We start from the raw sequence: 24,452 nt of genomic DNA, 5'->3' as shown, positions 1-24,452 counted from the left end.
AAGGTCTGCCAGTTATGAAAGGTGGAAAAATCATTCACAATCACTATTAAATATGGTATCAATGAGATCAAGTGAAATATTGAAATCAGTTCATTATTAACACATACTTTATAACTGAGCAAATATGGGACTCTTTCCTTAATACGTAGGGCTGAAATTTATATAAAAGAAACACAGAAGTAGTACAGTCTTCCCTGCATCCTACAGATTGCCATCAATAAAGAAATGATTTATCTGTAAAAAAAACCCTTTTACCATCGTTCTAATTAACTTGAAATTAATTTGAAATTTGAAATCCTGTATTGATTTGAAATGTCTTCTCTAAAAAAAAAGCTACTCTAACATCTAAAGTCTAAATTACTTGAGAATTTTCTAAAACAAATGCATCATTTTTCATACACAGATATATCTCAGTTTAATTTGAACATAAATTTAAAAAAAAAAAATCTAAAACACTACTATGTATGTGTTATAGTAAAGACCTACCAGACAAAGTTTTCAGTACCCAGTTAAAGAGCATCTGCTATGCAAGGATTTGAAATCCAAACACATGAAGACTCTACTGGAAACAGGAATGGAAAACCACAGCCATCTTGATGCAGAGCCAAGTAAAGCAATAAATCAGACTGAGGTCAAACCACACTCTACAGAGTTTTAGTTCATACCATAAACAGAAACAAAGTTTAACAGATTTTGACTATGGCAAATGCTTTGATCTTTGAAAAAAGCCACAAAAATATATCTAAAAATAGTTAATATTTTTCATAAAATATTAAACATTATACTAAATGACTGGCATAAAAGCCACTCTGGCTTGCCTTTTATAAATGAAACAATATATTCTCATTGAAATCCTGCTAAAAGCTGTAGGTACACAGAATTTCCAGCTACTACTTTTAATAATTCAAGGAAAACTCTAGAAAAGTAAATTTCTTCCGGCAGATGGTAGTTACTATGGAAAGCATGAGTCCATGCTATTTTATCTTTCAAACTACAATTCTTAGCCTCACTATCTTCAAAACACAAAAGTACAATTTGATAATAACAGAGTAGATTATTTTCTGTTGTTATCAAAAAGATCATTCAGGAACGTGTCAAACAAATACGTAGCTCAGACAAAAGTTCAATTGAAAACATCTCTAGATTTTTTAGGGTCTTAAGGGTAAGTTTTTCATAATTAATCTTTCTCAAAAATTGTTCTGTGGTATCTGAAAGTCAGTCATTATCAAAAACACAGATGTTTTACAGAAAATGTCTTTGTAAGTTTTCTGTTGGCTGAGACTTTCCTCCCAGGTAATCATTAATCCATATTGTGGTCAGGAATACAGAAGAGCAGACATGCAAGAACGTTAAGGTCAGTCTATCTAGTTCAAACGGCAACAGTCTGCACTGCTCTGTTACAGCACATGAAATACAGTGTTAAGGAAATGGAAAGAAATACGCATAATTAATCTTTAGTGGTTATCTCCAACAGGATTGACGATATCTATTAAAAAACAAATCAATACTGCAATTGTACAGCAACATAGGAAAAATTGGTTTTAATATCAAAACAACTCTGATTATTTTCCTAAAGTCAATTTTAGTAGTTTTCACTACATCATTTGTTTTGTTTCCACGCTGAATTTTATTTATAGGAAAACATCGTAATGCATTGGAAATAATACTTTCTCACTCTCAAACATTTTATTGCAAACCACAGAGGAATGCTGTCTTTTGTACAACAACAACAACAACAACAACAAATGAGCAGCATATACTCCTTTAGTTAAAAGGTCCATACAAGACTTCTGTCTTAACTGTAAATAAAGGTCTGGGTTTAATTCCAAGATGACATCTCAGAGTAAAATCTTTGTAAATGTATCACAGTAGTAGCTTACCACAAGGACCAGCTCTACAACCCCAATGAGATTTTCTTCAATTAGCTGTTGGCAAAATTTAAGAGCCCTAGGATTTTGCATAGACATAACTATCTCAGTATTAAAACAACAGATATAGGATTTTGCGTAGAGATAACTATCTCAGTATGAAAACACCAGATATTTGGTAAACAGTGACAGTCTTCATTTTACTGATACTATTCCAGATTTGCTCCCATATAACTAACAGCGTGAAATTACAAGCAAAAAATACATAAGCAGTTTAGTGCCTTAGTATCCTAAGTGTAACTGGAGACAAAGAGTATGGGAAGAGAGCAAAGGGAATATCTTAGGAGGGCAAATAATGAGTTGGGAAGGACATTTCCTTATTCAAGACTAGTCAATAACATCCTGTTTTCATTTGCAACACACTTTTACACTATAACAATGAACATAAACTGTCAATAAGGAAAATATGAACACAGTACAAAGCATTTCCCTAAATAGTTCTCAACTTGCATGCACATTGGATATCATCCCTTTTTCAGTAACACAGTTGTAGCATGGTATGTGGCCTGTTATAGAACCCAAAGTTCCTAAACATACTATACAGACACATAACAACTTACTGGTAACTGTAAAAAGGTATCTGTAAAGTTTGGATACACATCAGAACAACTGTGCCGCTAATGCTGAGACTCAAACAAGGATTCAGAGCACTGAAATGTCTGACTCGTGTATGTATGCCTTTTGTCCTCAAGAGCTTGTAAAGAAAATCAAAGATCTGAATTTCTGTAATACACCTGGGGAAAAGAGTGGGATTACATAGCAGCTGAGCAGAGATCTACTAAGACAGGAGGCAATATGCAGAAATCAGGACAAGTAGGTAGGCTTAATGCTATCTGAATCTTTAGCTATGAGAGCTATTAGAGTAATAATTATGACACACACAGAAATGCTGGACATCAGCACAAACCCAAGAGTAAACGAATTCAGTAGAAATTTCTCTTTTAAAAAGTTGCCTGTCTAAAATTACTCTGCTCACATTGAACAAGATGCTGTGTTCATTTGATGCTCAAGCATAGAAACTATAACAGCTCCAGCAAAAATGGAAAGTAGCTGAACTATCTAGTCAGAACTCGAAGCTAATATAGTTTAGCTGCTCACATCTACTTTCAAGTAGAGATGTCTGTATTTGAATATTTTCCTGTCAAGAAACAAATAGGATTAAAAAAAAAAAAAAAAAAAAAAAAAAGAGGAAACCACACCTGTAAAACATTAACAAACACACCTGTAAATAGTCTTTAAACAGGGTGAAAAATTGGGCAAAACAGAGCCCTCAGTGCTTTCACTGAATTTCTTCCAGGATGACACCGCACTTTTAAAGGAAGAACAGTAAAGTGGTACAAAATATTTCCTTGGTATGTGTCGGAAGTTGTTCTCCTGACTTAAACATATTTCACTTCACTGACCAGGAAGGAAACTATCATGGTGGGTAAGCCCTCCATTTTTTGTTGGAAACAAGAAGGTAATGTGTGTTCACAAGCCACCAAAGCAGAAAGACTCGGAGGGTGGCATCTCTCTTCTCAGCCTGTTCGTTATGCCTACCTGTTATATGTTTAGTGTTACTCTGAATAGAAACAAATTGATTTAGAAAAGTTTTGGGCTGCCACTCCAACATATAAAAACAAGAACAATCTCCCACCCTCTCCCCCCGCCCCGCCAAATCAAATCAAATAAAAATAAGGAACGTTTGAAGAAAGAATTACAATTATTTGTGCATATAATCAGAGAAATTTCTATAGACAAAAATGAGGCTGCATAAAACTAGCCAACACATATCTACTGGATTTTATAGGACATTGTAAAAGGTTAATTTGTAGGGAAACATGATATTCAAGCAAAGCTTGAATGAGAAAACATTTACATAGTAGAGTCTCATCGAGTGTTTTTACAGAGCTGAAGAATGTTCTTGTGACGGGTTGTTTTTTTTTTGTTGTTGTTTTTTTGTTTTTTGTTGTTGTTGTTGTTTAAGCTAAACAGTCCTGAAAAACAGTCCTGACCACATACTTGTGACTTACACTTCAGAAGCAATACTGACACCAAAACCAAAATGAATTTGTATTTTTATTACAGAAAATCCAACTTATCTAGACAGAAATTATAAAATGTCCCAAAGGAACTGCTGTTAGTAATAATATATAGCATAGCTTTAAATTACTTCTACACTATTTTTGGTATTGGAGACCTTGTGATTAGAATAGATTACACATCCTTCTAATGATTCTTCAGCTTCAGAATACTGATGAACGACCTGACAAGCGGTTGGAAAAAATGAAGTGTTATGATTTCACTGTGACAATTAAGCTTAATATTGTTCAGATTCTTGTATCTCCAGTAAAGACAAGGCCTGGAAATCAGTATTTAGATTACAGGAATCATTACAGCATGACATTTACTGAGAAATTCAGAAACTTTCACAAGCGGTATAGTGAATGATTTGAGGTTCTGGGTAAAAGACCAAAGATATCCTCCATCTTAACTCACCTAGCTAGTCACCTAGCTTTTAAAATGTTGGGAATACACATGACACTTGAAGCCAGCATATCCACTATATATTTTGATAATGGAAAGATTTGCTCAGGCTCTTTTTCACAGAACATTGCTGGAAAGATCAGAACCAGTGCATCCCATTCTTTTTGGCTTTAGATGAATAGTAATGACAATAGAACCTGCAGCCCTATCAGTTCTCATGTCCGGGCATGAATAAAGATTCAAATTCCCCGAATGGAAGTTTCTAAAAAGGAATAAAAAGATAACATCACACTACTACAATTAAAAGGAGGAAAGCTGTATTTTGCCCATTTAAAAAAGGTTACTCTGATTAAAAAAAAGGTTTGGTATGTTGCTACAATCCAAGAAAAAAGAGAAGTGTTACTTTCCATAAACCTTGTAAAGAAACCTATGTAGCACTGACCAAGCAAAATAGTTATATTTAAGACCCAGTGGATTCCAGGTGCGAATTTAAGAATATCTATACGGATCACTTGAATAAATAATAGGAGAAAAAGATTTTAACATGGTGAAAGCCCTAAAGGAAGACTTTAGCTATGAAAAGTAATGCTGCAAGTTCCTCTGAAAATAAGCCAACAGATCTCTAAGAAGGAAGTGTTGCTAGGAACTCTCTCAAAGAGGCTCCTCTCCTGAGGGTCTAAAGGTATCAGACAGGAAAGGAAGCACTCTAAAGACATCTGGATGGTGGCAAAATCAGTTCAGGCTGGTAATGAAAAGAGTGTTCTGACCAAAATAAGCACAAGACAATAAACCTAGAGTAATTCCATTTTACAAAAATACTTATTATTGCAGAACTTCCAACTATTTCTCTTCTGCTTGTGATTGGCTCTGGAAACCATTACTATTTGGACTACATTAAAACAAATGGGTAGAACTAAGATAGGAGCAGAGAGAGGTTTTATACAGTAGGTTTTAATACCACCACCCACTTGAGCTACTGGGTGTAACAAAGAACGCTAGACATTCCTTTAATAAAACAAGAATAAAAATAAAAACTACCAAAGACAAGACTGCACATATCATTAGGCGCTGTCTTGTAATCCAAGGATTCTCCTAATAGCCTGGAAGGTAAATATTAGATTCTACTTACAGTTACACATCTGAGTGAAGGAGATTAGATTTACTCTGACAAGTTAAGAAAGAACATCTTTGAGTTACGTGCTAGCTAGGGGCAGGGGAGGAGCAGGGCAGAGAATGGAACTGTGAGCAAAGACGTTTCCAGCTGTGTGATTCCTTATTCTGTATTCAAGGAGATAGGAATTTATCTATATTCTCTGCATCTAGGCAGAATTGCACCAAAGACATACGCTACTAGAATAGATTGCCAATTTCTCCTCCTAACCAAATCTTAAAAGACATTGAAAACTGACACATCAGGTGAAAAGAAGCAACAATAATTGTTCATATTTCAGAAGAAATACTCAGTATATCACATTCACAGAAACAATTGAAGGGTTAGCATATGGAAGAAGACTCGGTTTACCTTACTGGATCCATTTTTTTCCCCCAAGTTCACTGAAAGAATGTCTCATAATAGCTAACAGTAATGCTTGCAGAAATTAAGATGAAAATCTGATATAAGACTAAACCACAGAATGCAGCTTCTGCCCAGAAAGTGGTATGTCATAAATACAGCCTGATGAAGAATAGAAAGGTTCTCCAATGCCACTTTTAGTCTAGTAGGCTAATCTCACTTTGTACAGCATCTGTCACAGTACAGTGATAGATGCTGTACAGTGATCACTTTGTACAGATACTTATCACAGCAGAACCAAAACAAATGCTTTGGGTTTTTTTGTAAATCCTTTTGTAAAGGATCTGCCGTGTAGAAGAATAAAGTCCCTGAACATCATACGTAGCTTTGTAACACCATGAAGATGCCCACAAATATTAGCCATGGAGACAGCCACACAAGATAAGGCAAAAATCTTTTTTTTTTTTTTTAGTATAGGTACCATCTATAAACCAGATCACAGAATAAGGACATATTCAGCTACATACGTGCCTGACCTGTTCCCTCTTCAGCACTGAGGTGATAAAGCGATCTTTATTAAACTGCAGCTATAAACATGAAGGATACTTTACTAGTAAACTATTCATGATCATCAAGGTCACCTTGCAGAAAACAGCTTCGCCCTGTGCTAATTATTTTCAGTTCCCAAACCAACACGTCATATTCAGATTGGCTACTGGATACGATCCTTGCAACGTTCTGAGGGCCGAGCCATGCCTGCAATTGCTTGGGGCAGTGCAAGCTGGAACCAATCACTTGGTGACAGGAAACACAACCAGCTTAGTAGCATAGCCACTTAGGCACCAGTGCCTGAGAAGGTACCTAGGCACGCTTGAATTTACTAATGCAGACATAGCTAAAGAGGTAAGCTTTTACTCCCTATTCCTCCTCCTTATTTTGCAACTGTAAAAGAGGATTTTTCTCAGCATTTTGTATGATGTTGAGATTCTTGGTGTTATTTTCATTCATATGCTTTTCTTCAAAGTTTCACATATTCTGGTTATGCCTTTGTGAAATAATACACACAACAATCAACATATGGCTTTGTGACCTTGATTATTTTAACGCTTTTCTCTTTACTTTCACTAGGGGTCACTACTACTTGTATCTGATTCCAGAACAAATGACAATTTCTCACTTTTCAGAACCCCCAAAACACTAAGTTGATCAATTTTTTCTTTAAGTCTTCAAGTGGGTGTTTGATGGTGTAATAACCTATCCAGAAGACTCTAATGGATTCAAGCCCCCACCTATCACTGCCATGGCATCTTAGTTCCTTAGGATTATGATTTTTCTCCCTACTTGTGGAATGCTCTCTAGTGTAAAATTTAATCTCTATACCTGTGAAAGCCATTCTATTCAAAAACTAAAATGATCATATTTAATAATCTATTTGGGGATCATAAAAACCTCTTCTTTCTTCCAAGAAAGGTTTTTAAACTAGCACTATTATGTTTTTATTCACCACCTTTCTTTCTGTTCTTCAGATTGCAATATTTCTATAATGTTATGGTGTTTGTTTTTATTTCCTTCGAAAGGCTGAACACATTCTTTGGATACAATACGTGAAATAGTCATTCTTTGTTGATATAAACAAAACACTGGCCTCCTGCCATATGCAGACAGATACTAGAAGATGCAATGAATTTGCTAAAAAAATTGCTGCAGCACAAACCGTGCAATTATAATGAAAAAAATCAAGTAATTCTTTTAAGTTTCAAAATAAGAAAAAGTTAAGGCCAAAATTTCTTCCTAACTGAATGTTGTAGATTCCATCCTTCCCCCTCAAGAGTGAACTATTACTTGTCCTGACTCATAGCACCATGACTACTGGGGAATCTCTACATAAAATGCTCAAGTGCATTTCCTCTGATGCATTAACATGCCACCTCCTTCCCCGGTGAGCAATCATGTTTCTGTATCTAACACCTTTCGTTATACCCATTCTGGTCAAAAGTTAAATGCTAATGAAAGACCTTGTTATAAGCTACTTATTTTAAAACCACAAACCCCTATTTAGGAAAAGATTCTACCATGCTAGGTGCTGCAGAAATGGAAGAGTCTGCTTCCTCTGCAGAGGACTAACAATACCCAAAAGATGGACATTGGTGGATAATAAACATAAAAGCATTAATTTTGTTTTTAGCATGTGAGCATCACTGAAACTTACATAGACATAAAAAGAACAGGACCTGAACAGATCCACAAACTCATACTTTGATATAGGATCAGAAATACAAGTAATAGTAACTTTGAGATTAAGCAGCAGTGCTGGGGTTAAAATAAGTGCATACTTTCTTTGGGCCTTGCTGTTTTTTCTATGCTTACACACACTAAAAAACACTGTCCAGCCACAGCTGTTATGAACATGACTCAGAGTTCACTCAGTTTTTACATCAAGGGTAAGAGTTTCATCCTGGTTAAGTAGCACAGCCTAATACGGCAATAAACAACTACCAACTTTGCAAAGACATAAGAATCAGGCTCAACTGACAAGAAATAATAGAGCAAGAAATTCAAGGCACATAATCAAGCATTTGTCTACACTGACTGGACAGGATATACAGGTCTTATTAAACTCGACACGTTTCTGAATTTTCCCGTACTCTCTCCTGTCATTTTACTTTACTTTTACAGTTTTTCCCTATTTTCTGTCTACGAAACGATGATACAACTTCCTTTACTAATATGCATCTTGAGCAGATACCTGATTCTGTAATTTTTATGTATTAGAAGCAACAGAATTAATTCAGATTTACATCATAGCAAAATGTTCCGATGTGCTCTATGCTGGGCTTAATCTATGCCCTTTGTATTTTTGATGAATCACATTGACTAATGCAGAGGTCTGCAGCTACAGTCAGTAGACTGAAGGAAGTGAATCTCTCTATTTCTATTCTTGTCAGTTGTTAGACCATGTTTAGAGCACTGGGCACAGGTCTGGGCCCTCTAATACAAGAAAAATGTTGCTAAATTGGAGTGATTGGTGCACTTGCCTTATGAAGAGAAGCTGAGGGAACTAGGCTCATCCAGCCTGCAGAAGAGGCAGCTGATAGCAGCCCCCAGTACATATGAGAAGGTTATCAATAAGACTTAGCCAGACTCTTTACAGTGGTGCATGGTGGTGGGACAAGAGACAGTGGACATGCATTGAAACAGCAGACATTCTGATTATACATAAAGAAAAACTTTTTCACAATGATGACTGGGATGCAGTGGAACAGGTCACCCAGAGAGGCTGTGCAATAAAATAAAGTCCTCAGCAAGCTGGTCTGACAGCACAGCTGACCCTGCTTGAAGAAAGAAGTTCTGAGATCCCTTCCAACCTGAATTATTCTATGATGCTACTCCATAGTTTTCTTCACTGTTTTTAATTTTGTCTGTGTGTGGATTTAGTTTTTGTTGCGCAACCATCCCAAAGGATACCAAAAAAAGTGTAATATATTACTGCAGTTTTCCCTGCCATATTTTGCTAAAATCTCTCCCTCATCTGCAGTGCAAAGTTCTCTCACGGTATTTGGATACAAATGTACTGCTCTGCCAAAGTGACACAGACTGTTATTAAGCACCTCAGGCTATCAATCTTCCTTTTTCACTTGTGCAAATACAGTGCTGAAAATTATCCAGCAATAATTTTCAAATGTTTTAACATCTGCCAGTCCTTTTAGATGAGCGCTGTAAAGAAGAACACATGCATCAATACAAAGGCAAAAGTGAAACTCAAAGTAAATATGTGCAAGGCTATGCACAGAATCTGAATACTCTTAAAGCAATTATAGATTATAAGTCAACTGTAACTCTTCTGGAAGCAAACTTGGTTGCCAGTATAATCCAATCAATGAAATAACTCCTCAATGTGCAAATACCATTTAAAGCAATGAATGTTGGAATGGCAAATGTATGTTATACCATTTAAAGCAATGAATGTTGGAATGGCAGATGTATATTAGGAAAATTCCTTGTAAGTAGGATATTATACGCTAAACCAAATGGAATCACCTAAATACTAAGTTTAATTCATGTGTCTCCATCCTATATAGACAATTCTGCAAAAAGTAAAGCTCAAAAAATAGACTCAAAAAGGTTTTAGATGCATAGTTTTAAAAAGCTACAGACATAGTACCATAATAAAAAGCTATAAAAAAATATTAGGACTATAAGCCAAATAAGTTTTCCAGTTAACATCTCTTAATAAATAATTATATAAAATGATAAAGGAGAAATAACAAAAAATGGTATCATTTTATATAAAAACAACACTATAACAGTAATAGTTTTATAGGATTTAAAAAAGGGTATTTTTAAAAGTCATTACACCAGCTATAGTGGATATTATACAAAATATTTACCATTAGTGCAGAAGATTAGGAAAAGGAAACCTTTCCTTTTACAAGTTTACGATATAAACTTTAGGACCATTTCTGCACTTTCCTTTAGTACTGAGATTGAAAACGTAACCTATTTGTCTAATTTTACTGTGAAATTATTCAGTACTATATTGTCTATATCGCCTCATAGGTAATTTTCATAGAATTTATAATTGGCAGAATTACCAGGAAAGATGAGATCACAAAGAAATACAATACTGATAGGAATTATTGTAGGAAAGAGTTACAATTACTGTACAGATATCATGAGGAGCATCCTGAAAATTTGTCAGATTTGAATAGAGTCTGCACTGGAGTAGTAAGAAGGTAAGAATTATACAAGATACACTAAAGTGTGAGTTGTTTCTGAATCTGGCTTTTTATACTGAACAGTAGTAATGTACTAATCACAGATAAAAAGACAAAAAAGTTCTACCATAATGTAAATGATAGAGAATATAGCACACAGTTGCAAATACATACTCTAAATTCCTTTTTTAATGAGCTAGTAAATTAAAATTTAAAGAAGCAATGATTCAGTGAAATGGTAGGTTAAAGAAAAAATTCCGAACAAGTTCTATGATAGAGGATTTGAAAGGGTATGTTTCTATTCTCAGTTCTCTCACAGAATTTCAGGTGAGTTCTCTCACAGAGAGCCTTTGCTGCCTCCTTTCCAAAAGGTTTTCAGCTATGTCCTATAAGGCTTATAAGGAAATAACACCACTACAGAATAAGCTGAAGAGTCCTTAGAGGGAAAAATAATGAATTAAAAGACAGCAAACAGAGGGCAGGACTAAACTGTCCATTCTCACAATGGAGACAGATCACTAAGAGTTTTCTAGAGGGATGAGTGGTGAGGGATTTGGCAAAGGGGAGCTGACAAACTTTGCTGATGAGTGCTAGTCACCTGACAAAGACGCATGTCACAGTGAAGAACCACAGAAGGGCCTCAGAACTGACTGCGAAAAGAAAGGGCAAATGGCATGCTATGTAGACAAATATGATGTGCAAAGGAGAAAAACAAACCTAACTGCACATGTAAAATAATGGACTCAGAGCTGACCAGTATTTCACTTGCTCAGGAGCAAAATTATGGATTATGATAGATACATCCATAAAAGTGGTAGCTCAGTGTTAATAGCCAAAGAGAAAAATCAGATGTTAGGAATTACTAAGACAGGAATGTAAAACACAAACAATCTCATGACACTGTATACGATGACACCAAATGTTTGCTTACATCTTTAAACTGCACTCAACTCTAGTCCCTTTGTCTCTGAAGGATGCATTAGAACTGGAAAGGATTCAGAAAAGACCAGAAAGGACACTTAAAGGTAAAGGCTGGCTTTTATAATGAAAGCATGAATGTAAACTTACACTCCTCAAAACCTGGAAGAGAGATGACTGGAACTAAATGTCAGATGTCCGTAGAGTCACAACACCATGGGAAAGGGCAGAGAGGGATAGATTCACTTACTTGTCTAATACAACTAGAAGCCTGACTGGGTAAGGTTCAAAAACAGAGCGGGGTGGTTCTGCTTCGGTGAGTGCTCATTACTAAATGCAGTTTGTCACCTTTGTGCACATTTCCCTTTTTCACAAAAGTGCATGTAACTCATAGTAAGGCAGACTGCCTTGATCACACATTTCAGGAGAACACAATCCGTACACATATTCAGCTTTATTTCACATATGAAATACAGACGTCCAAGTTAAGCACACAGTAGGTAGTGTTATTCCTGAACATGGAGGTTTTTCCTCAACTATGGCTTAGGAAAGCAGCAATTGCTACACAACCCACATTGACAGACTTCATGTTAAAAACATAACTCAACATATGAAATGTAATTTATGGAATAATTATTCAGAACTTCAGACTTCATTAATCAGTACAAGGTCATTACAAAACTGATCAGGATAGACATTATGTCTTCCAAGTCATTACACAAGAAGATAAAATTGAGGAATCAAGATCTATCCTGATAGAAGATAAAGAATGCAAAGTATGTGTATAGAGAACCAGACTGCTATTCCACTTGCACAATACAAACCGTTTTTTTTTTCTTTTCAGTTATCTAGCAAGGATTTTTGACTATCATGAAGTTACCCTGCACTTCAATGAAGTTCAACCAGTATCATCATATTTTAAAATACAAAATATTTTATCAGCTTAATATATCATGAAATAAAAGGGCAACAATTTAAAAGGCAATATCAAGCAGGCAAGCTGACGTAACGATACTTATGCAAAATGTAAGTGCACAAAACATAATACACTAACTGTCAAGGTTAACTAAAAGTAAGCATGTATAGAGGCTTTTGAACTTATTAAATATCCAGTTCAATGACTACAAAGTTAAACATATGAAAGTAATAGGAATGTTCTGAAAGACAGATACATGTTCAGATGTAGTCTGTAAATAGAAGTAATATACACAAACTCATACAGAATTTATGGATAAGTAATGTTCCCATCTAATACACCGGCTTTCAAAGAAAAACTGAGTGTTTTAACAAAAAGCAAAAATGTTTGCACAAAACTAATTTGTGTAAAGGGACTGCTGATATCAACATTGAAAATATTTTATGTGCAGCTACTGATACACTAAAGTACAAAACCAGAATGAAACTGCTTTTCAAATCTATTAGAGAACATTTTATAGCAACATTTTCATTTTGAAGTTAACAAAGTTTGTTCAAACTTCACATGGAAATAATGATAGAAAACAGCAATTCCTAGTGAAATTCCTGATTAAAACACATCTTTGAGATAATTTACAGTATTTTGTAGAAATTTAGTAGATGCATGATTTTACATTTTTTGTATTTAATAGGTCACAGCTATTTTGTTATTAGATTTTATCTTCTTTACAAAAAGATCTGTCTAGTGTTACATAATGATAAAAATATCTCACTGTTTTACATTAGCAGTTATTGTACCTTTATTATCAGGCAGTTTATTTTAGGTTGAAATTCTCTACTGAAAACAATAAACCAGATGAGGCAAACTCCTCCAAGAGCATTTTCCTGCAGTCAGCGGATTTCTTTGACAGTTCATTTTCTCTTTAACACACACAGAAGTACATACATACGTATGTTTCTTTGGGACATGTTGGTTCATTCTTTAAGGTCCTGCTGTGCTGATTACCTTAACTACAATAAAGAATCAATAAACTCCATAATCTTAGCAAGCACATCCACTGTTTGCTATAGAACAAGCATTATCTTTAGGATATGATTCTATAAAATTAATATTATGTTATTTTTTTGCTGTTTGAATGTTTTGTTATTTAGCTTTGAATGAGAAGATGAAGCAAACTTTAACATTATTAACCTTCCTCTTATTTCATGAATGGTTATTGTAAAAAATCTCAGTTCACTAATATTTGAATAAAACTTCCTCACATCCTGTTTACATATCACTTTTGCAATAATTTGACATAGAAGTGAAGCTAGCTTCACAAATAGCAATATTTATATATTTTAATTCAAGTGTAAAATAAGAATGCTTAGAAGATATTTCATAAAATAATGATCTACTACTAGAAGAAATTATAGATAAAAATATTTATCATTTTTATGTATCACACTTTCACAACTATGGAATTGCTCTGGCTCAACTAGCAATCTCATTTTCTATTTCAAGTTTTATTACTTAAACTATACTCATAGTGAGGTTTTGCTGTGGAAAGGGATAATGTAAAAACTTATTCTCCACAAAACAAATTTGATTTCTGTGTTCTGAATCTTAAGCGATTTAATAACTACAATTTTTATCATTCTTATTTGTCAGTCTTGAAGAAATAACACAGCTGAGAGACTATTTTAACCTGTTCATTTTGAATAGATATGCTTAATAAATATCATTAAGTTACGTCTTATTAAAAGTTACAGAAATATTGCTCACAGCAGAATTTGTTAAAAATTTCCTTTCATAAATAATTAATCCACAATTTATGTAATAAACCTTCATTTGGACCAGGGAACTATTTATTTTTTATGACTGAGTCTTGATTTTCAGGAAGAACAGGCAGAAAGCAAGATTCAAAAACAGAGCCTCTATGGAAATCTGAAGAAGTAATTTCACAATGCCACCTGTCAGTATAGTGCTGTATTAGTACTTCAGGTACCAAATACTTTGAAGTAGCATGAACAAAGGCATTAAGAAGGAAAACCTGCTTCAGCTAAACTACAGGTATTGTCATTTAAACACATATGATTAGCATCTTACACAGCACTGTACCGTACAGACTGTTAGAAAAGTTACTGAGGTACTGTCTAAAAGCAGAATATTCCTTCTAAGAAGTTTCCATGTATACCTTCCCCAGAGAAAGGTACTGATTTTAACAAAAGCTCTAAATAGTCTACCTCTTCACGAATATCAACAAGCTGACAGTGGAGAGAGATTGATTTTAAGTTAAAAGAAAAAAAGTATAAAGGTACTAATCTCCAGGCCTGTTCCATCCAGAAATTCACATTTTAATGATATGGAGATTTTAAGTGGAGTTGAAAGAAAGAAAAAGCAGGAAAAAAATCTCTGTTAATTTTAAAAATTTTCAGAATGAATGATTTCATTTCTGAACTGTGGGGTTTATATTTACAATATTTTTAAACAGAGTTAAGCTAAGGTTACTTGACTCTCACATTTAAAATGGCCCCATTCTTTCACTGCAACCTACTCTAATATCATACACACAGAAGAGCTGATTTTTAAATGCAGCGTACAATTTAGTTTGATACATATACATATTCATTAAGTCTGATCAATCTAATCAAAGATGTCCTTGAAAGTGTTCTCAAGGAAGACATTAAATCAGCATAAAATAACTATTATAAGCTGCACAGCAAAAGGAAAAAAAAAGGTTACTGTACATTGAATCAGTTCCTTTAACACTATAAAAACTGAAAAGTTTGTATATTTCTAGAAATATATTCTAAATAACTTAGTTCACAAGGTTATAGTAAGAAAAACATAGTACAGAAGCTATTTGTATGTACCTGATGTTCAGATACAGAAGTATTCTGTGCTAAAATATTTTACTTAAGACATTAATAAGTACCTTAATTCTTAGCACAAATTAACACTCAAACTTGCAGCGATTTTCATTTATTATAGAGAAGTGAAGAGTAAGGGTCTGATTTTAGATGTGCTACAACAGCCATTTTTCCAGTTTAATTACATGGTGGTTATTAAAACTGAACGGAAGTCCACATAGCATAGCTTTCAGAAGAGCTGCACATTTCTTGCATATGATAATACCTTTGCAGGAAAAGAAAGACAGTATTAAAGTATCATCTGTTTTCTATGCAGTTAAACATTCTATTATATAACCACAGTACAGTAAGATATTTAAGCAACACAGAACAAATAATCTTTACTACTGAATCATCCACATAATCAGAGTAACAGGACAAAAATTCTGCATCTTTCAAAGTAACAGCCAAAAAAGTATTTCTTTATATCAGCAATTTCATCCTTCAATTTTACTGATGAGTTTAAGTAGTTTATTTGGCTTCTTTTAAGAAGAATTTCCTTTGTGTAGGGATGAACGCAAAAGATCACACACAGGTTGGAACAATTATTATTACTAACAAAGGCTGCAAGTCCAACACAGTAAAATTCTTTTTAAGGAAGAGAGCTCAAGTACAGAAAACTGATGATCAGGACCAACATTTTGCATTTGACATGATCCAGAATTATAAAGCAATGAAACTGAAGTGGCACGATCAAAGAAAGATCTTAGTAACTAACTTTTTTGAAGAAACAAAAAATAAGGGCCTAGATAAGGCTCTGGCAACCTGTAAAGAAGAACAAGCATTTGAAGGTTTTACAAACAGCAAGGTTTAGACATGTGCAATCTGAGATTTCATAGACAAGCTATGCAAGTTCTCACCCAGATTACAGCCTTGAAAAGGAAGAGCAGGTTATCCACAGTAACCAAAAACAAGTAAAAAGGGAGTGTCTGTAAAGAAAACTGAGATCAGCTTTAACCTTATTTATTCAAATTCCAAGTAGACTATCTCTAAGAAGCACAGTCAAGACATGGTGTCCTAAGAACCAGAGACAGACAAACTAGATATGTGAGTCATAACCAAAACCAAACAAAAAAAAAAGCAATCTTGATCAAATCTGCGGATAAGATCACTTAAGTCAAGGAAATAAAGAATTTCAGGAAGATCTCTGGCATACAAACTGAAATGGCAGGTGATCTACCAAATAATACAAGATGAACTATTTGAAGACAACGTCACAAATGGATTACAATTTCTTGTAGTTGACCAAAACTAAAGAGCCTTACGCCAACTAAATAACTGAAATGATTGTGAACAAATTGTGTATGTATATGGTTCGGAGTAAGAATAGAGGAAGAAAGAGGGTAAGAAGCAGGGCAGTCATACAGTTTTAACAAGGAGAAATCACTAGTAGAACAAAAGCTGGAATGGATGAGCTTCAAGAAGGAGGAAGAGAAGATTAACTCAACGCTGGCATACACAGTGTATTCAGTTCAGTATATAACACTGCTTTGTACAAAACACATTAAAAATGCAGAAAAATACAGGCTTATATTTGCCAAACACAAAATAATATATAGAGAAACAATTTCTGAGTATTTCAAACAGGAGAAAAAAATAAGATGCACAGACATCTTCCAGTTGTCATTACATTTGTGAATCAACAGATAGAGCTCAACGAGCTGTTAAAAAAACCTGGTCTTAATTTTTCATGTTCATCTGAATTACTGAATCATCTGTAAATGCCAAGTATCTCAAAAAGAAATAGCAGTATAAAATAGTTTTGATTTAAAATTATTCTTAAAGTTATGCATAATTCTAAACCGATGATGATGATGCTAACCTAATCTTAGCAATTTCCCACCCTTTGAGTACGTTTATATTGCTACTACACCCAACAAATACATGCTTTATTACATGCTCCCGCTGACCTTAAGCCTGTATCTATTAAAAACAAAAACAAAAAAATACCAAAACGTTTCAGTCTCTCTTTTGACGCTACAGAATAGGGGAAAAAAAATTACTTTCCTTCCAGCTGCAAAAAAGGTTTGATAAGCAATTGTAAATTAGGCAAAGTTAATAAGCTCCAGCAAAACAAAATGGAATCAAATAAAAAAATCTTTCCATATAAAAAGTCATGTTAAATTACTTTCGGTATTGCGTTGGCTTTTTTTCCAGTCCTTTCCTTGTTTCTACAGGAGCATCATTTTTCTGTACTGAAGTGGTTCATTTGCCATTTATATTATTGCCAGAAACATACACTGCAGTGGAAACAGCTGACACTTATTTTTGTTTGTCAAATCTCATGTTAGCCAGTGAAATTTAACATTAAAAAACAATCCCAAACACTATTAAAGAGGAGAAACACATTTTATTACTGAAACTATAAACCCTCACATAACCCAGTATGACAAAACATATAGTACTAGAAATTGCCACGCTAGCAAATGTATGCTGCTAACAGCAGTTGTAAATGGTGATCAAAGCCTATTTACTCTGCTGAATTTATTTTAATGATGTTGCTGATAGGAACAAAAGTGGCATAAAATGAAGAAATTAGACTTCACACTTTGAAAAACAGAATAGGATGATGTAATATTAGAAGGAATTTCTCACAAGAATCCTGTGCTGAATTAGAGCAACTTTCCAGCGATATGCCATTTCCTTCCTGTGCCACTCCACACTCCCTGAAAATATATAAAACGGAATGGGTTTTACAGTAGATGGAGTCATGTTATTGTTCAGAAACTCTCTAGGTTTTATGCTTCCTTAAGAACATACCCAAAAAAGAAATCTCATTCCACAAGCAAATTTACTTTTTGCTATGATTCTCCCCTGTTGCAACAATAATTGTTATAGTGTTCCAGACAATCCTGATGCTACCAAGACATCATCAATGAATGCCCTAGAACAACTGTCTGAAGTTGGCCCTGCGTTGAAAGATCTTTCAGCAACATCACACTGTTAAGGATCACTCTACAATCAGATTTTTTTTTTAAAAAAAAGTAAGAAACATTCAAAACCAAGCTGTTTTCTGAGTCAGAAAATCAATGAGGAGAGTTAGTTGCTCTTGGAGCAACCAACCTTAAAAGTACTTGGAACAATATTCTGGCCTAATTTAATCAAATGGATATCATCGACTTCAGGAATCTGTTGTCCAAGTCAAACCCTAGGAAAACACTAGCACCACATTCCGCACAGGGTGTCTGCTTGTTATTTGATAGTGTTTCAGAAAACCTACAATCAACACCAAATTATCTTCTCCTTACTCATATCTAAGAAGCAAAGAAAAAAAAAAAATAAATGTATCCAAAGAACATCTAGGAACGGTTGGCAGAAAATGAACTTTGAAAATAGAACTGAGGTCCAAATTCAACATTTCAGGATTTTTGTGTACCAATTTGGACTACAGAGACTTTAAGTATCAGTACCTTTACAGGATGGGAATTACAGCTGCCTGCCGCACTCTCCTTCCCAGCAGCATCAGCCAAAGCTCACATTTCCAGTCTGTGATATCTGGTAAAAAATTGAATGGAATGCCATGTCACTGCTCTGCAGATTTCTAAAACTGAAGCATCTGCTTTTTCTGCCTACATAATGCCTAGAAGGCCTCATACACACTCTTCTCTAACAAGCATACCGGATTCGCACCAGTTCTCTAAAGTCCAAATGAGCTACGGTTTTTCAGAATGCACAAATTAATATCCTTCGCAGCTCACTTTGAAAACTAGTACAACACCACAGAAATGCTAACGCTGCATTCAGTTCTTCTCTGAAAAACATGCCACCTCTGGTGTTAAACCGGTATCTGGAATATTCTTGCTAAAAAGAAATGTACACCCTTCAACTTCCACTCCACACTCAACTATTTGAACACCATATAAAGGCCTCTGATTTATTTCTCCTACTAATTAATTGTATGACCACTAGAAAAGTGGTGTAGAAGATTAATGTATTAAAGGAATGAAGAGAAATTAAAACAAAAGCTCAAACAGAGCTGCCATGAGAGTACTTAAAGGTGAAATTAGATTCTACGATGGAAGACAATCCCTTAAAGGTAGAAGTCTTAACAAGTATCCTTGATAAACTGGGAAAGAGAAATTCCTACGACGTTTGTATTTGTATCTGTTCTCTGGAATTTTACATACTAATTAAAAACTACTCATCCTAAAGAACTTATACACTCACGGGTATAAATATAGGTTTAGCTATATGCTTTAGAATCTTTGAGAAGGGCTTTTGATTTTCATTTGTTTTATGTAATATCTAGGCACAAAAAATAGACCGGTTCTTAAGGATAATTCTAGTACTATTTTAGAGGAAAGTAGATTTCTTTGAATAATGAAGAAAAGCAATGTATACCAATGGTTACTATATGAATAGCAACCAAATCTTTTAGGGCAGCAACTTATGAGCTATAGTGCATTAAAATCAAGTATTTTCTTCTCTGTAACAGTTACATTCTAACTAGACTGAACATTAAAAGCACACGCTGTATTTTAAAGTCTAACAAATCCACATCCTTGATGAAAACAATGCAAGAAGAATTAAATATCAGAAGAAAGATCTTTTTTAATAGCGAGTTCCAAACCTTTATACCTATATGTATGTCTGTGTGTTTGTTCATTGTCTTCTTTTCAAATGTGCAGTAAGTAGCTTTATCAGATGTTTCTTCGAATTCTGAAACTTTGAAAGAGATGACAACTGTCCAAGCATTGAATCCATTCAAAAATGCTATTGCTGTAACTGCAATATAAATTTAGCGAATCAGGAAACAAGCTAAACATTCAGAAAATTTTTAGTTATTCATATAGAAAGAAAACTGATTAAAAAATATGGCTTCACTTACTTTTAGCAAAACACTTAGGAAAGTGAAACCACTTAAGAGTGCTGTACTTAAAGAAACAGCTCAAATTCTTCACGTTGGGCATTTCTTGGTTTCCAACAACACCTTTCGGACAGTTATGTTGTTGACAGTACAGACAAAAGTCTTCAACACTTACAGTAACACGTACATTTACATGTACATCTACGTATGATGGTACATGCATAATCATTTACACTATCTATATATTATTTATACATGTATACATACATACATGCATGTATTTATCCTTCTACAGTCCAGTCTCCTGTCTTATTTTGGGGGGTGAAGAAAAATACCTATTCTCTTGGTAGAAAAAGTAGTATCAGCTTAGTATTACTACCAGTAGCTTCTCTATATTCACTATAAAAATGTAACAATTACTACTATGATCACGAGCTCCACAGTTTCATTCATCCTTTACATTAGTTTGGGGGTTCTATAAACCTGTAACATATACATAACACTCAAGCTTAATATAGAAATTCTTATCTAGGTTTTCTTTTCAAATTTTTTTAAAAAATATTCCTAATATTTTTTCTGCAGAATTTTATTCCATTTAAAAGGAGGGAATTAATGTCTAGTTACCTTGCCAGGCTTTAGAATCTGACAGTGCAGGACTGTCTTCCTAATTCTACAAACACTGTAATTTAATCTTCACATATATCATAAAATGTAACCTCCTAAGCTAAGTGTTTATTTTGAAGCTTGTTTATAGTTTGGAATAGGAACATTGACTATCTAGCACCGATTACTTTACTAAATGTATGCAATCAGTGTACTGTGTCAAAGTGGTTGCTCACTATAATATATATATATTTTTTTAATCAGAATGTTGTGTTTAAACTTTTTTCAGACCCAATTTAATGCAGTCTCATTGGACAAAATTGTTAGCACTGAAGAATTCAGGAAAAAAAACAGTAAATATTTGAAATTGCAACATTTTTCTCCCATTTTCTCCCTTAGTACTAAAATGAATATAAATTTGAGGTAAAAGTATTGAGTAACACAAATCTTTCAGTGAATGTATGCATCTAAATAAATACACAGAACACTATACTACAGTTTCCCCCATTTATTAAACAGCAAGGAATAAAACACATTTGGACACTTAATCTATTCCCGATACAATTAATATGATCTAACATAATCGGAAAGATATTTCTGCACAGAAGCTGCACCTGTTGCTTCAATGAACACACTAGATTGTAACGAAAAAGAACAGCATCAAGTTATATATTCTATTTGTAGTAATACGACTAACCATATCTTCAACTTTTTCTATGAATTCTCTCTTCTAGACAATAGACACAAAGAAAAATTCCTCCTACTGGTTAGACAATAGACACAAAGAAAAATTCCTCCTATTGGTTATAAGGTTTTAATATCCATTCTATCATTTTACAAAAGACTGAAGCTCTGCTTATTAGAAGACAATTTCCATACTATTACTACTGAAAGTTTTAAAAGAATCTACTCCCTTGCATTTAAAAAAAAAATGTACATATCATTCTGATTACATTTTGTATCAGTTTCTGTACATTCCATTATTTCCCACTTTTAAAGATGAATAATGTGCTTTACGGGCTATATCCTGCACCTTATCACATACTTTCACAACATGAAATATTTTGTAATATACCACAGTACAAGTGTGAAATCTAAAATATTTAAAAGAGGGATTTTGATTTCATTTTCCCATACTAAACATGGTTTTGCAGAAGGGAATATTTCATTTTTCTTATAATTGGCATCCGATATTTGAAAACAGATTACTGCTAGGCTCTTCGGTAAAATTTATCGAAAATGAAAATAAATATTTGAAGAGTAGCAAAGATGTATAGTCTATATTCCTTTCATATTTCATTCCTAAAACTTTCAGTTTAAGGAAGACTTTGGGGTTGTTTCAGCTCCAGTATACAGTATTTAGGGCAATGAGAAGAGGGAAGATCAGTTTCACATTTAAAAGGGTTTTTGCACAAAATAAGTGACTGAAATCCTTTTTAGACTTGAGGTCACCTTCACAGTAGCACTCTTACTGAAGTGCTATTTCAGCAAAGGGTAGATATCAACAGTGAAAATAAATTTTAAAAAATTCAAAAATTCATACTAAGAATTGAACACACCTGGAAGAAGTTAAGAGAAGGCAGGGAAGTACATTGTTGATAAAGAAGAACAGAAGCAAGGTATCATATTAAAAGCCTGAAAGGAAAAAGTAGCACAACCTTGTGTGTAACACTGCCATTTTTTTAAAACTATGCAAACTTACTGTTAATTAATCTCATCAGAATTAGCAGCACATACATTAGTATTCCTGAAGTCACAGTTCAGTTCATTTACTTAACATGAGTGCTACAATAAGTACTGCTGTACTGAAATTTAGTAAAGAAGAGAATGCAAATATCATCCACAGTTAAGCAGTAATGGCAGTTCAAGTGTAATCGCTTCCATTTTTTTTTAACAGAAGTACAACTCAGTATAAAAGAGACAAGTATATTTTAAATAATTTCTTAATCATACTGATTTTCTTCCCATATCTGCTTTTTATTTCAGTGATAAATCAGAATAATCGTTTTGTATTTCCTGTTTCTCAACTACTAAAACCAAAACAGAATTAAAAAAAGATAATGTCTATGTACTTTACAAATTATATAGTCTGGCTGCTCTTATACACGTGAATGTAAAACAGAAAAGTGGAGATAAATTATTGGGAACTTATTTGTAACAATTATGTTCTTTATACTTAAAATTAACTGAATAGAAACTGTTTCAGGTTATTTTCCTGAAGTCAGTTGAAAATTTTGGAAATGCAACTGGGAAATTATTTAAAAGCATGGAATTTTCAAAGGAACACCTACTCATAAATACACACACACATGCTTTTGAAAAGATCTTTCAGTAATTTTTGTACCTACATTGTCTAAGTTAGACAATCATGCCTAATTAGACAATTAAATTGTAACTAAAAAACTAGATAATTTTATTATCAGCTTTAGTTAAACAGTAGAAACTTCTCAGTACACTGAAGTATTCAAACACCTTTTATAGTGTTTTGAAAGAAACAACATAAAATTTTATGAAAAGCAACTATGTTATTCTTCCAGTATCCAAAACAGAGCCAGCATCTCCATTTGTAACCTGCCTTAGATAGCAAACCCCATGACATGACAGTAATTTATTTAAAACACAGTTTTTATTTTACCACTCTAATATGATCAGGCATCCCCATTAAGACAGTACACAATGTGAAACTAGATTTATAACACTGTTACAAAAAATGTGGTTTTAAAGATGTATTAATAACAATTTTCCCTTGACTAATAATACATTGCACTGTGTTCTGCTGCTCCATCAACTGGTGATTATATATTTTTAAGGCTTTTATCACTATGTGCTTTCATATTGAAGACATCCAGAGGAAAGTAAACACTAATATCCTTATTTTTTTCTACAATAATAAATTCTAACTACTGGCAAAGGAGACATCCAGTCCAAAACTGAAACTACATCAAATGCTGCCTTTTTGTTCTACTAGGACACGCAGTTGCTTTTCATAGTAAGAAGGCCTGGCCTTCCAGTTCAAAAACTATTCCAATAATAAAAATCAAGAACTGTGCAACTAGGAAGTACATATCATACACTTACATAAGCCTGGACTTTATAATACTTATTACTCTTATTCACTTCTAGACTACAGAGCTTTCACCTTCTGTTTTGGGACTGAACAAGATTATACTTCATAGCATACTTCAGAGAGCAGAGGAAGGGAAGAACACGCAATCACTCACAATGCATATTAAAGTCAGAGAATAAAACAAAACTGAGGCAACGAAGCTCATGTAAATAGGGATGCTGTCCAGCTCCAAATCCAAATTACTTGATATGGATCATCTTGATAGCGATAAAAAGACTTTTAAAGCCTGATTAGTCACCCTTGTCTAAGTCAGAACGTGGTGATACATTCCTCCTCTGCTACCCCAATAACTTTTTTTCTTCTTTTTTATTAAAGTAAGCTTAAATGCCTATTAGTAAAGTAGTAACTGTTTGTGAAGTGTCTCCAAAAAACCCACTGCATCCCTATGAAGTTCACAGCTAAGCTTAAAATCAAAAGGAGCTGTAAAAAGATCACAAATCAGAACTCCACTTAATTTTGCATGAACTCATTACTGAGGCTGCACTTCATAAAGACATACGTGACATCCTGAAGTACACAGTTCATGTAATACTATGAATACAGCCCCAGTAGCAGAAGTCCTCCCTGG

General features: G+C 34.0%; 1 protein-coding gene across 3 annotated transcripts in view; it reads right to left on the bottom strand.

The window, feature by feature from the left end:
• The window catches only part of NOVA1 (NOVA alternative splicing regulator 1), a 153,406-nt gene that overhangs the window by 75,942 nt on the left and 53,012 nt on the right, over positions 1-24,452 (bottom strand). Inside the window, exon 1 of one of the 3 annotated variants that reach the window (XM_026100259.2) lies at positions 487-700. The exons of the other annotated variants lie outside the window; for them this stretch is intronic. Coding sequence (XP_025956044.1) covers positions 487-520 — 34 coding nt within the window. The 5' untranslated portion in view covers positions 521-700. Of the gene's footprint in view, positions 1-486; positions 701-24,452 lie in introns of those variants that run through there. 3 annotated transcript variants of the gene reach the window in all.

This window comes from Dromaius novaehollandiae, chromosome 5 (genome assembly GCF_036370855.1).
Source record: "Dromaius novaehollandiae isolate bDroNov1 chromosome 5, bDroNov1.hap1, whole genome shotgun sequence".
In the NCBI taxonomy this organism is placed as follows: domain Eukaryota; kingdom Metazoa; phylum Chordata; class Aves; order Casuariiformes; family Dromaiidae; genus Dromaius; species Dromaius novaehollandiae.
The sequence above is the reverse complement of the archived record's forward strand: the minus strand, read 5'-3'. Positions and strand labels throughout refer to the sequence as shown.